The sequence below is a fragment of the Sesamum indicum genome, linkage group LG4 (assembly GCF_000512975.1).
Source record: "Sesamum indicum cultivar Zhongzhi No. 13 linkage group LG4, S_indicum_v1.0, whole genome shotgun sequence".
Classification (NCBI taxonomy): domain Eukaryota; kingdom Viridiplantae; phylum Streptophyta; class Magnoliopsida; order Lamiales; family Pedaliaceae; genus Sesamum; species Sesamum indicum.
Genome location: NC_026148.1, coordinates 16,319,410 through 16,331,660, shown reverse-complemented (window position 1 = coordinate 16,331,660; position 12,251 = coordinate 16,319,410). Strand labels below are relative to the sequence as shown.

The following is a 12,251-nucleotide window of genomic DNA, read 5'->3' as shown; positions in this document are numbered from 1 at the left end:
CATTTTTCTTTAGTAATATTTTCTTTTTTTCTCTTTATGTGTTCTTCCATGAGCATGTTAGGCTGGTTCTTTTATTTTTGGTTAAAGATTCGATGAATGCTTGATTCCAATATATTGTAAGATCTAACTTGTACTTTCTACTTTTATTCATATGGATATTTGTGTTGTTGTTTGTGCTTTTATCACAAATAATATAATTTCTACACGACAGGTACCGTTATTCATTGTCAAGAATATTTTCCTAGCCAATTGAACTTGCAAATTCGTAATTATTTTTTTTTTTGAACGGTAATTGTTTGTCTAGTTCAATAACTAGTGGTAACGCAACATAATTCATCATGTCGTAATGGTCGATTATGTTGTGGGATATGCAAAATCTAGCTTAAATAAATAATTGTATAAATTTATTGGTTAGAATTGGATTTTTTTAGTTCTTAATGCTGTTGGTAATTAAATCTTGAGAACGTTCCTAATTGTTTACTGATTAGGGAATTAATTAACAGATGTTCCAAGACTAACAAAAAGGTAAGAAAATGAGAGGTTGTTAGGTCGTACCAATGATTATAAGTAATTTATCAAGTATGAATGATTGTTATATTTGCATTGATGATCAATAATGGAATCAAGCACGGTCCTGTCTTAACAACCCCTTCCCTCTTTTATTTTTATTATTATTTGAACAAATTGATTTAAAATCAATATATGTGGATTCGACCCTACTCACTATTTTCACAAGTTTTAGTATGAATAATATTTTGGTGAATTTGACGCCCATCAAATTTTGATTTCGTTGTAGGGGATTGGTGTTTTTAAATCAATTTATTTTTGTTACTTGTTCTCTTTACTTGGTTTTCAATGCCACGATCTTCTTGTACAGGTGAAGTAGAATTTGATCTCAAGATTGAGAAGACCGCATGAAAACTTCGAATAAAAACCAAGCAACGCATTAAAGAAGCCTCTACCTCTTTTGAAACCGAGGCACATCTAGCGTTAGACGTGGCACCATCTAGGGACTTTGAAGATGAAGTCACTGCTTGAAATTCGGAATGAACAATTAATGAGATGACTTCTCTTGACTTAATTCAACTACCTCTTTGCATTGATCCAACTTTAGATGTTGATTTTGAACTTAAATCTAGCCTTATTCACTTTCCACTTTTCGTGGCCTTGCAGGTGAAGATCCACAGAAACGTCTCAAGGAATTTCATGTAGTATGGTCTAGGATGAGAACCCAAGGGATCACCGAAGAGCAAGTCAAATTACGAGCTTTTCCTTTCTCTTTAGGAGATAAAGCAAATGATTGACTCTATTCTCTACCTTCGGGATCCATCATTAGGTCAAATGAGCTCAAAAAGAAATTCTGTGAAAATTACTTTCTCGCCTCACGAACTACAATTATTCGGAAGCAAATAAGTGAAATACGTCAATTTTTTAGGGAAAATTTCCATGAAGCATAAAGTTAAAAATAAGCCAACTGATACAACCAAAAATAATTTTTTTCCCGTGAACTTTTCAGATACATCTCCACTTGGAATCGAGAAACAAAGATATGAAAAACATATATTGAATCAAATTAACCACACCAATGGAAGACAGAAAATATAGTTAGAAAAAGAATTAAAACAAAAGACGTTGCTGAAGCAATCTTGTTATACAGATACTGCGCCAAAACCCGGAGTCAATCAGTTGACAACACGGCAGTTTCTCCTGATCTCCCCCTGTTTCCCGGTGAGAACCTCAATGTTTCCCATACGCACCATTGCAGCCGCAAACTTCTTAGCCCACACATTCCCATACTTTGCATTGTACACCACCTTTTTCGCCGTCATGGGGCTGCTCAGCAGAACCTGATCCGACGTCAGTAGCCCCCTATTCGCCTTCAATCCAACGTAGTACTTGCTGTCCAGACGAGTAGGGGTGATGGAATCAAGATTCACTGTGGGGTCTACTGTCGGAGCTGCAGTCGCATTGGCAACTGGTGGAGGGCAGATTGTTTTCAAGAAAGCAGCATAACTAGGGTCCAGGGTGGGATCTTGTGTTGGATAGAGCCGACTAGCAAAGGAACTGCAGTGAGAAATGCCGATGGAATGAGCGCCTGAAAGAGTCACCATTTCGTCAAGGGAGAGTCCCTTTCTTGCAAAATTGTCCCTCAGAGTGGTGGCATTGAAGAATGGGGCAGGCAAATTCAGGAGGGGCTCGTTTATCAAGGACACATTCCCATCACGACGGCCAGATGGGACATCGTAGTTTATATTCCCAAGTTTGCAGGAGCTGTCACGAGCTGCAAAGGCGATGATGTCGGCACAGGACACTATTCCAGGGCATCGAAGCTCCAGTTCTGCTTTTGCTGCATCTATGACTTCAAAGCCTCGTAGACTTCCCTTGTTTGGTATGCTTTGCTTTTCTGTATTTGGTCCATCCAACAGTACGGAAGCATCACATCCCTATTAACACATAAAATACGAGAAACTTCAAACTTTTTCAGATTTGGGTACGAAACATACACAAATATAGCATGCATTAGCTGTTTTAGCGAAAGATATGATTTCAGGAACCCATGCATTCAGTGCTGAGAAATAATTACAACAAGGAGCATTAACATCTCAACTAACACAAAGTTGAAGATGGAGAAATCAATTCTGAAATTCCATAATAAGAAGTTGATTAGCAAACAGTAGATTCAGGGTGTTATAACATGCGTACCCTGACGAAGCAATCATGGAAATGCAACCTGACAAGGCCAGCACCAAGGCCACGGTTTAGAGAAACGAATTTGTTCACATACTTTCTCACAATGGCTTCCGCAGGGGGGCAAGAGTATTTATAGAACCCAACTTTAAGTGGTGGATTGGCTGCAGAAGTGAGTGATACGAACAAAATGAAGCAAGAAAGAATAACTGGGATATTCCTGGTGTTGGAAGCCATTGTTATGATGTATGCAAAGAGGAAGTGAGAAAGGTATGGATGCTGCAGATGGATTCATGAGGGGTAGTATTTGTAGTTGTAGGCGGGATGAAGATAAATTAATATTCTTAATCTGGTGTAATGGTGGATCAATTCTCAAAACCAGGACGTGTATAGATGTAAGCAACTTGCAACTAAATTTATAAACTTGTGTTCTTTTACATCCATTATCTTTTTACACGTTATTCACTTAGTTTTTCCTTACAATCTCTTAGTAAAATTTAAAATAATCTCCTTTGAGTTTGAAGCCTTTCTTCTCCAACTAAAAGATTTAAGGGAACTAATTAGGAAGCCGTTGTTCTGACTGTTCTTCTCTGAATTGACATTCTATTTAGAGTTTGACTTGGTTGATTAATACATGAAACAAATTATGTCTGAGCAGTAGTACATAGTATGTATGTGTGTGTATATATATATATTCTTCCAAGTATTGCTTGCATTATTATTGATTAAGAAAGACTTCATAAGTCGTTGACATTAATTTTATGTCTTGTAGTCTTTGACGTGTAAAGGTTGAGGGTGGAGACAACCAAGACATGTACATTTACTCTTTGTATAAACTTGTAAACTACTTACTTCCACACACGTTGGCTCGGACACTTAATTCTCAATTTCCACGACATTCTACCTCCTATAAATGCCTGTAACCAATCTCTCCACAGCATTAACAGCATTTAGCACGTACAAACCTGTTCACTAGTACTCTTGATCAGATACGTGAACAGTGCTTCCAACAGCAGAAGTTTCCATGTTATGCTTTCTTTCTTCATTTTGTTCATTTCAATCACTTCTGCGACTTATCCACCACTTCAGCTCGGGTTCTACAAATATTCTTTTCCTCCTACCGACGCCATTGTGAAAAGGTACATGAACAAGTTCGTCTCTCTCAACTGTGACCTTGGTGCGGCCTTGTCAGGTTGCACTTCCATGACTGTTTTGTCAGGGTATGCAGTCATATCTAGCACCTATGTGTATTTTTTGGCTCATCAACTTCTTATTATGGTTTTGTAGAATCGATGATTTTCCCATCTGCAACACTAATTATGCTCCATGTTGTTAAAATTACAACTAATTCTCATGACTGGTGTTCTGTGTGTTAATAGGGATGTGATGCTTCCGTACTATTGGACGGACCAAATACAGAAAAGCAAAAAGCATACCAAACCAGGAAAGTCTACGAGGCTTTGAAGTCATCGATGCAGCAAAAGTAGAACTGGAGCTTCGATGCCCTGGAGTCGTGTCCTATGCCCCGACATTCTCGCGTTTGCAGCTTGTGACAGCTCCTGCAAACTTGGGAATATAAACCACGATGGCCCATCTGGCCATTGTGATGGGAATGTGTCCCTCATAAATGAGCCCGTCCTGAATTTGCGTGCCCCATTCTTCAATGCCACCACACACAGGGACAATTTTGCAAGAAAGAGACTCTCCCTCGACGAAATGGTGACTCTTTCAGGCGCTCATTCTATCAGCATTTCTCACTGCTGTTCCTTTGCTAGTTGGCTCTATCTGAAACAAGATCCCACCCTGGACCCTAGGATTTCAGGATTCAAAAATCTCATATATACTGATTTAATTATCTGAGTAATGTGACTCCAAGTATGCATGATATTGTTTTATAATATTAAATTTATAATAGTTGGTGTGATTCTGTCCTTATAATTAATTAATTTTGGAGTAGTTGCTCCTAATAAAACATTATGGAAGTAGACAGATATATTCCAACATTTCCTGGCTAAATGGTAAGTCATGCTCTTTCTTGACAGCGCGGTTTTGAAAGGACCAAACCAGTAGAACAAAGAACCAAGTACAATGTACAGTTTGTATTCATCCTTGAAGTCACACGAAAAGGACCTTTTTACAAGTTAATTTGAACAAATCATACAAGGAAAACATGTTCACCACTCTTTGTTTCTGCAACCATTTTCCAATGTCTGCAGCCCACCAAATGAATAATTATAAAAGAATACAATTGAAACAGCAGCCAAAATCATCATCAGTTCACGACACGGCAGTTCCTTCTGATCTCTCCCTTCTTTCCTGTCAGCACATCAATGGATCCCATGTGCACCATTGCAGCAGCAAACTTCTTTGCCCAAACCGACCCGTACTTAACATTGTCCACCACCAGCTTGCTCGTCAATGGACTATCAAACAATGTTTGATCTGAGGTTAAGAGCCCCTTATGATTCTTCAGATTCACATAGTACTTGTTGTCCAACTGATTAGGTGTTAGAACATCGTTGTTCACCACAGGATCGCTGTTGCTAGAACCAGGAGCCGGGCATCTACTTTTCAAGAATGCAGCAAATCCAGGGTCCAGAGAAGGGTCCTGATTAAATGTTGCATTGAACCCTGAGAGCCTGTTGGAGAAGGAAGAGCAGTGAGAAACACCGATGGAATGAGCACCAGAGAGCGTCACCATTTCGTCAAGTGAAAGCCCTTTTCTCTTGAAGTTGTCCCTCAGTTGGCTGGCTGTGAAGAATGGAGGTGGAAGGTTTTGCACAACTTCAGAGCTAAGAGAAACACGCCCGTCCCGACGCCCTGATGGCACGTCGTACCCAATCCACCCTACTTTCAGGGCGCTGTCTCGAGCAGCAAAGGCTAGAATGTCTGCACAAGACACGGTCCCAGGGCATTTAGCTTCGATCAGGGCCTTTGCCTCGTCTACCACCTCGAAACCTCGGAGACTGGGGAAATTAATAGGGCTAGCTTTCTCCGCAGCTGGCTTTCCAGGCACCGAATCCAACAGCACGGAACCATCACAACCCTATAGTAATCACGTGCATAGCAACATATATATCATGAAGGGGTACATATAGTTCATACGCAGATATGATTTATCATCAGCAATAATCTTCATTATAAAAGTCAATACTATTCTAGCCACGTTCATACATACCCTGACAAAGCAATCATGGAAATGCATCCTGATGAGGCCAGCGGCAATTCCAGGATTCTTGGACACGGCTTTTTCGACAGCCTGCCTGACAATGATCTCTGCATACGGGCACGTCTTAGCGTAATATCCCACTTTGAGTTTCTGTGTTTTGCCGCCTGATGACTTAGACTTAGCCGTAGAGCTGCTGCAAATCAGGCAGAGCACCAGCACAAGAACTGATGCAAACTTTGACATCTTGGAATTCATGTTGTGAAAGAAAACTACAGGATGCTGATAGCTTGAGACTGATGGATGAGGTATATGTTTGATTCAAGTGTATATATAGTACAAAATGATTGAAAAAGTTGCACGGATTGGCATTAGTTTAATACAGTTATGATGACAGATAACCGTGTTTTTAGCTGTAGGGATTACTTAGTATATACAAGGTTTGAAGTGTTCTTAATGATGATCAGTCATCTGACTTTGTACCAATTCCACTCATAATATCTTAATTCCCTCTCATCTTCCCCCATACTTTTCTCAATTTCTGAACATGTAAATTGTAGTGTGTTGGGTTTGGTTTAGGAAATTAGCTATGGATTAATAATTAATGTGTCTGACTTTGTTTAAAATATTATCATATTGGGAGTTTTGAAATGGTTTATAATGAAACTTTCAAATGAGGGGAGTTTATCAAATTTTATTCTTTACCAACTCATCATGAACATGTCAAACTAGATATATTAATTTTGTTAGTTAAGAATGTTTGTTTTGGATGGTTCAAAGTATCCCTCTTCATTTTTATTTACGTACTGTTTCATATTTTAATGTATCTATGTCATTTAATATGTACATGATGTTAGGAATGACAACTAGTAAAGCAATATTTGTTGTCGTCCCACATTGCTTTCAAAATAAACTTTCAACTACTTTATACACCATCCTTAAACATTTGGTTTTCGAAGTGTGGTTTGGTGGATTTTGGAAGAATTATCATATGCACGTACCCACTCGTCCCGACCCTTGCGATTATATATTTGTTTTGCTTAAAATACATTTAAATCCTACACTTATCCAAACTTTTTAATCAAAGCTGACCCAATTTGATATGGTTGAGGAAATTCTGAGTCTTATAACCGTTTTGTGTAGACTTTTTCCTGCTAACTCTCAACAAGGTTTGTGCAAATTTTCTCTTGCTAACTCTCGACAAACCGAGGCCTTCCTTTCTAAATAGGCCTCAATTTTTCACTTCAGGAGCACATTTGAACACGAGTTCTTCTTTCCTCTCTATAGATTTCTTCTTCTTCCTCTTTTGTGTGATACAACTTGTTGTTACAACTCTCTATTCTCTATGATAAGTGCACGCGTTAGAGAGTGTTGTGTTAACCTTGGAAAAATAAATGGTTGTAACGATTGCACCACGGTCGTACCGAAATTTTGCTTTCAGGATGATGGTTATTCCACGAAACAGTGATATCATTTTCTGATTTTTCCTAACATTATCTGAAAGCAAAAATCGATATACATCAGAAAATATTTCAAGATGTTTAATATGTTCTCTCATATTTATAGATGCAATCAATATGTCATCAATATAGACAAACATGAATTCGAAATAATGTTTAAAAAGATTATTCATTTTTCTTTGAAATATCTGGGGTGCATTAGCTAAACCCATTGGAAGCTCATTCCAAATATATTGTCCCTTTGGTGTGGAGAATACAGTAAATTTTTTTTATTCACTCTCCATATTAATCTGATAAAAATCAGATTTGCAATCAAATTTAGAAAACACTTTTGCTCCTTTAATACAATCAATTAAGTGTTTTCTCGACTAAGAATGTAATAACCATCAAATTCTAATATTTTGTTTATACCTTGATAGTTAATTATCAACTTAGGTTTACCTCTCTTAATCTCACCATGGTTTCTTACCAGAAATCCAGGGCTATTGTAGGTAGAGATTCCAAGCTCGATAATCATCTGCATATCTTTCTTGTCTTCCTGTTCATCTGGTAGGTTTGTATCGAACGTATTCGTACTTGCATTCTTCTTTAACCTTCAAAGTAGCTTCGATCTTGTTCCTATCCCAGCATGCCAGAGGATTTTCACTTAAGCTCCTCTGGATGAGCCTCTTGTCATTCTCAAGAGAAAGCCTGTTTTCCTCGTTGATATCTAGCGATTTCATTTCTAGTAGTGCTTCTTTAAGGTTCATAATTTCCTCATCGGATTCCTTATAGAAGCTATCGCTGTCTATTAGTTCCTGTTGCATGAAAGACAAAATGACCTTACCAAATTTTCTCTTATCCTGCATTTGTGGATTAGTTAATCTGGCATCAAAATCACCAAGTTTGCTACGAAAATTTATTGGCATTATCCTATTAAATGTCTTTTCCCTTTGCAACACTTGTATCTCACTACCATGGTTAGTAGTAAAGATTAACAGATTCTTTTGATTATCTTGCATATATCTTGCAAATGTTTGATGAAATTATTACCTAGCAAGATATCGGCACCCGTATCATGAAAGTAAATAGAAGGTGTTTTTACCCTAAACCAGGGTGACCCAAATGTTCCTCCAATCATAATTTTGGCTTCTCGTATTCCCTTATTGAGTATTAGGGTTTTTTATGAAAAATTCTTATCTGCAATAACGGGTAAAGTTTTCCTTGCCTCCTTTGGAAACACTCCAGATTTTGCCGTGCAAATTCCTGATCCTGAATCAATATAAGCTGCAAAATATTTTGTCTTATATTAATCATACAACATACCAACACATATGTATATAGAAAAAGAACTCGTCATTCAATCCTTATGGTAACACCATCAAGAATGAATTTCATTCCATTACATTTTCTTCCCCATGGTTGATGATCTTCGAGGAAGTTTAACCCCAGAGTCATACTCCCGTTTTCTCGTCCTGCAACACCTGCAACTAAAATTTCATGGCCTGTTATTTCTAACATGCCTTCATACCTATTGATAACAGGTTGCTGCAAATGATATAAGTCTCACAAGGGAAAAAATTTTTCTTTCTTAGTGATGTTAAATAGTACTTGTATTTCCTTCCATCCTTCAGGGCATCTAAGTTTCACGCTATTTACCCTAATCTCTTGAGGAGTTAAAGCTTTTTATAACTCTTTTTCCTTTCGTTTGTAGCCTGTAATCCTATCTTTCGAAAAGGACATCTTGCTACTAAACTCAATTCTAAAACTAAGTATTCTATCCAAAACTAGCTGATATTTTATGATGATATCGACACCACCTATTCTAGGTATCCTTATTGGATCTGGTGTCATTACCTTGGCAAATTCCTTGAAAATTCTAGGAATCTCAATATACTCTTTCCTAATAAATAAATCTGAATTATGTGTATTGGAAAGGGAAAATGCAATTCTATAAGTTATAGAATACGGTCTATTTCCTTCTTTCATTAGATCTTTTCTTTGAAAATCTTGATGAAGAGTTAAGGCTCTACTGAAATCTTGGTCTGCTAGGTTGTATGCAATTCTAGGATTTTGAATGTCAAATATTAATTTTCCTGCATATAAATTATCCATCATTGTTCCAAGACAACCATCTCTTAAGTTATTGATTCTTCTATCCATTATAGATAAATGTATTTTCTGAATCAATTCATTCTTTAAAAGTTGCTTTTATTACTACTTCAATAGTTCCTATGTGGATCCATTTCATAGTAACAACTACTTCTTCTCTAAGCTTACTTAATTCTTCAAGAATTTCTTGTTTAAGAATCAGTTGCATTTCCATCACATTGCCAGTAAGTTCCATAGATATAGCAAACTCACTAAACTTATTTTGTAGATTATGTGATGCTTCCTTTGGTTTAGTCCTATTTGGTTTAAGACTTTTCCAATTCCTTCAATCCTAAATTCATCGTCTGGGCTGAGGTTGGAATCTTGTCGCATGATTCTTTCCATAATTTTGTTGGTCACCGTCATTTTGGAAAAGAATCCTAGCAGACTTTCGGAGGTTTGAAGCCTATCACCTTCGTTGTAGTTATTCTAACTCAGTTGAAGATCCATCCGAATCTGTTTCTACTTCTTCCTCATAGACACTTTCGTCTGATGGAAGGTCTTCGAATTGGTAAATGGGTACCAAATCGCCATAATAGACTGCATCCAAAATGTCATCCGTGGCTTCAAATTTTCGTAATTCACCACATTTCTGCAGGCAGTCGGGAGGTATGTGTCATCTTGCTGCGCAGGTCCAGCAATTGCAGTCTTTGAAACTTTCATTGGCTCGGGTATGGGCACATTTGAAAGTTCTTCTTGTAGGAGTTATTCCGGTGGATCTTGCATCTGTTCGTCTAGATCATTGGGATGAAGGCCTTATTGGTACTGTTTTCTGCCCAGATTTGTACGATCTGGCCTTTGACTTGGACCACCATGATTTTCATCGGGAAAAGGTTCTCCTGGAATTCTTGGAGTATGAGTCACTATTTTGCTTCATCCTTTTCCTTGGCTCGCTTGATTCTGCTATAATGGTTGAAAAATCATTGTTATCACAACAGAGAGGAGTCTGTTTGATTTTACTTCTCAGTCTTTTGATGTTCTTCTAGATGGATGCTTGATAACACCAATCTTTCAGTTTGTCTTTAAGAAAAGACATTCTTCGCGCCACTGAATCTAGTTGTCCTTCAGGTACTTTGTATGACTGGATCAACATTTTCCTCCGTGGACTGCATATCTTTGCGAAGGACATTACAGCTGCTACTTTTGTTGCTACTCCACTCTGGAAGAAATACTTGCGAAACCAATAGATATATTTATCTACTGCGCAAATACTTCTTAGTTCAAGGCTGAAGAGAGCTTGTGCATATTCTCTACCTTTTCTGCTCTACTTCCTTTGAAGTATCCATCTCCAATGAAGTGTATCTTGATAAGCCTTCCTAGTCGCTCTGCTATCACACCTTTCGAATCTCCGGTAAGAATGTTGGCTTTGGTATCTTCTGGGGTATTATCCCATCCAATCTTTACAGATCCCTCCAAGCTCAACTCAACAAGTATTATGAAGTTTTCCTTGTCGAGCTCTAGGGTAGTTGTTACTATCTTGATGACTACAATCCATTCGTCTATCAACATCTCGGTATTTCGAAAATCAATAATATCCAGATTAAGTATAGCGCCGTATGGATGTAAAGGCTGGAGCATGGTCCTTGCCCAGGGTGTATTTTAAGGCACTCTCTTTGGATTTCTTCCTGGATTCTCTTTTAGCTTGGTTCTCACAAACGTTGGAGTGGCATTAGTGTGAAAATCCGCACTTTCTTTCATTGGTTGATCTTGTGGAGGATCATTAGAACATGTACTTTCCTCCGGCGGTGGTAGTGCTGGAGTGATTTCATTTGTTTGGATATTGACTCAATTCACAATCCCGAGTTGGGAAAAAGATTCTGCCAATTCTTGTAGATCTGATAGATCTGCTCTCGTTACCTCCATTATTTTATAGTTTTGATAGATGCGATAATCAGATCCTCTCTGGACTTCGGCTTTGGAATTTTCGTGGTCTTCCCCTTCTGATGTAGAAGAGGTACTGTTTCAAGGGCATCCCCGATTCGCTCGTGTTTGGATTTTGACGTCTTAGGGCTCTCCTTTTGGTTTCTCTTTAGATCTGCAATTTCTGCCAAATCTGTAAGGTCCTTGTGTAGATCGCGAAGGATCTTAAGAACCTCGTCCACTTTCTAGTTCAAAAATTCTATTTTCATAGGTATGTGAATTAACCTATGTCCATAGTCTTGAACTGTCTTTTGTATCTTCCTCAGATCTTGGGAGATCTTCGATGTATCCGACTCAAGTTCTTTCCAATAAGTTTCTATAAACATAATTTTTAGAACTGAAATTATGTAGAAATTTACCCGTTCCGCTTCTCCTGGTTGAGATTCTACCATGAACTTTAGTGGAGTGTAGACTCCTCACTGCATTTTCTGGTAGTACTGGTCGAACCTCAAAATTTCTCAGCATTCTTGTTCTTCCTCTAGACTCAATATTGATCATGGCTGGTCTTGGCGTGGTCTTAAACGTTTATATGAGCCCCAATTAAGTCAATCTTTAAACTCAGGACCTATTAAGCCCAATGGGGCCTGTTTTATTTTTATACTTATGAAATTGAGGTATCTTTTAAATACTTACTTAAACTATTCTTATTTTGTACTATCGTTAAGATTTCGTTGACAATCAAATGTTTATTTGTTCCCCTATTTATTGTGTTGCATGTTTGATTATACTTAAAAAATCAAAATATCACTACTACAAACAATCCATAAACTAAAAAACAAATAACAAAAACTTGCCAATTTCGACACCATTATGGAGTTTTGGTTCTTATCTTTTGTCAATTTCAAAACAAAAATTCTAGGTAGAGCAAATTTTGGTGATGAATGGAA

General features: G+C 37.7%; 2 protein-coding genes across 2 annotated transcripts; both read right to left on the bottom strand.

The window, feature by feature from the left end:
- LOC105161240 (peroxidase 5-like) lies at positions 1,479-3,007 on the bottom strand. The gene is made up of 2 exons (XM_011078865.2): positions 2,704-3,007; positions 1,479-2,444 (listed from the first exon to the last, which is right to left on the bottom strand). Exons 1-2 carry the CDS (start codon positions 2,923-2,925, stop codon positions 1,683-1,685), a joined length of 984 nt encoding a protein of 327 aa, XP_011077167.1. The 5' UTR covers positions 2,926-3,007; the 3' UTR covers positions 1,479-1,682.
- On the bottom strand, positions 4,791-6,145 carry LOC105161262 (peroxidase 5-like). The gene is made up of 2 exons (XM_020693192.1): positions 5,867-6,145; positions 4,791-5,734 (listed from the first exon to the last, which is right to left on the bottom strand). The coding sequence occupies exons 1-2, from the start codon at positions 6,110-6,112 to the stop codon at positions 4,961-4,963; spliced, it is 1,020 nt and encodes a 339-aa protein (XP_020548851.1). The 5' UTR covers positions 6,113-6,145; the 3' UTR covers positions 4,791-4,960.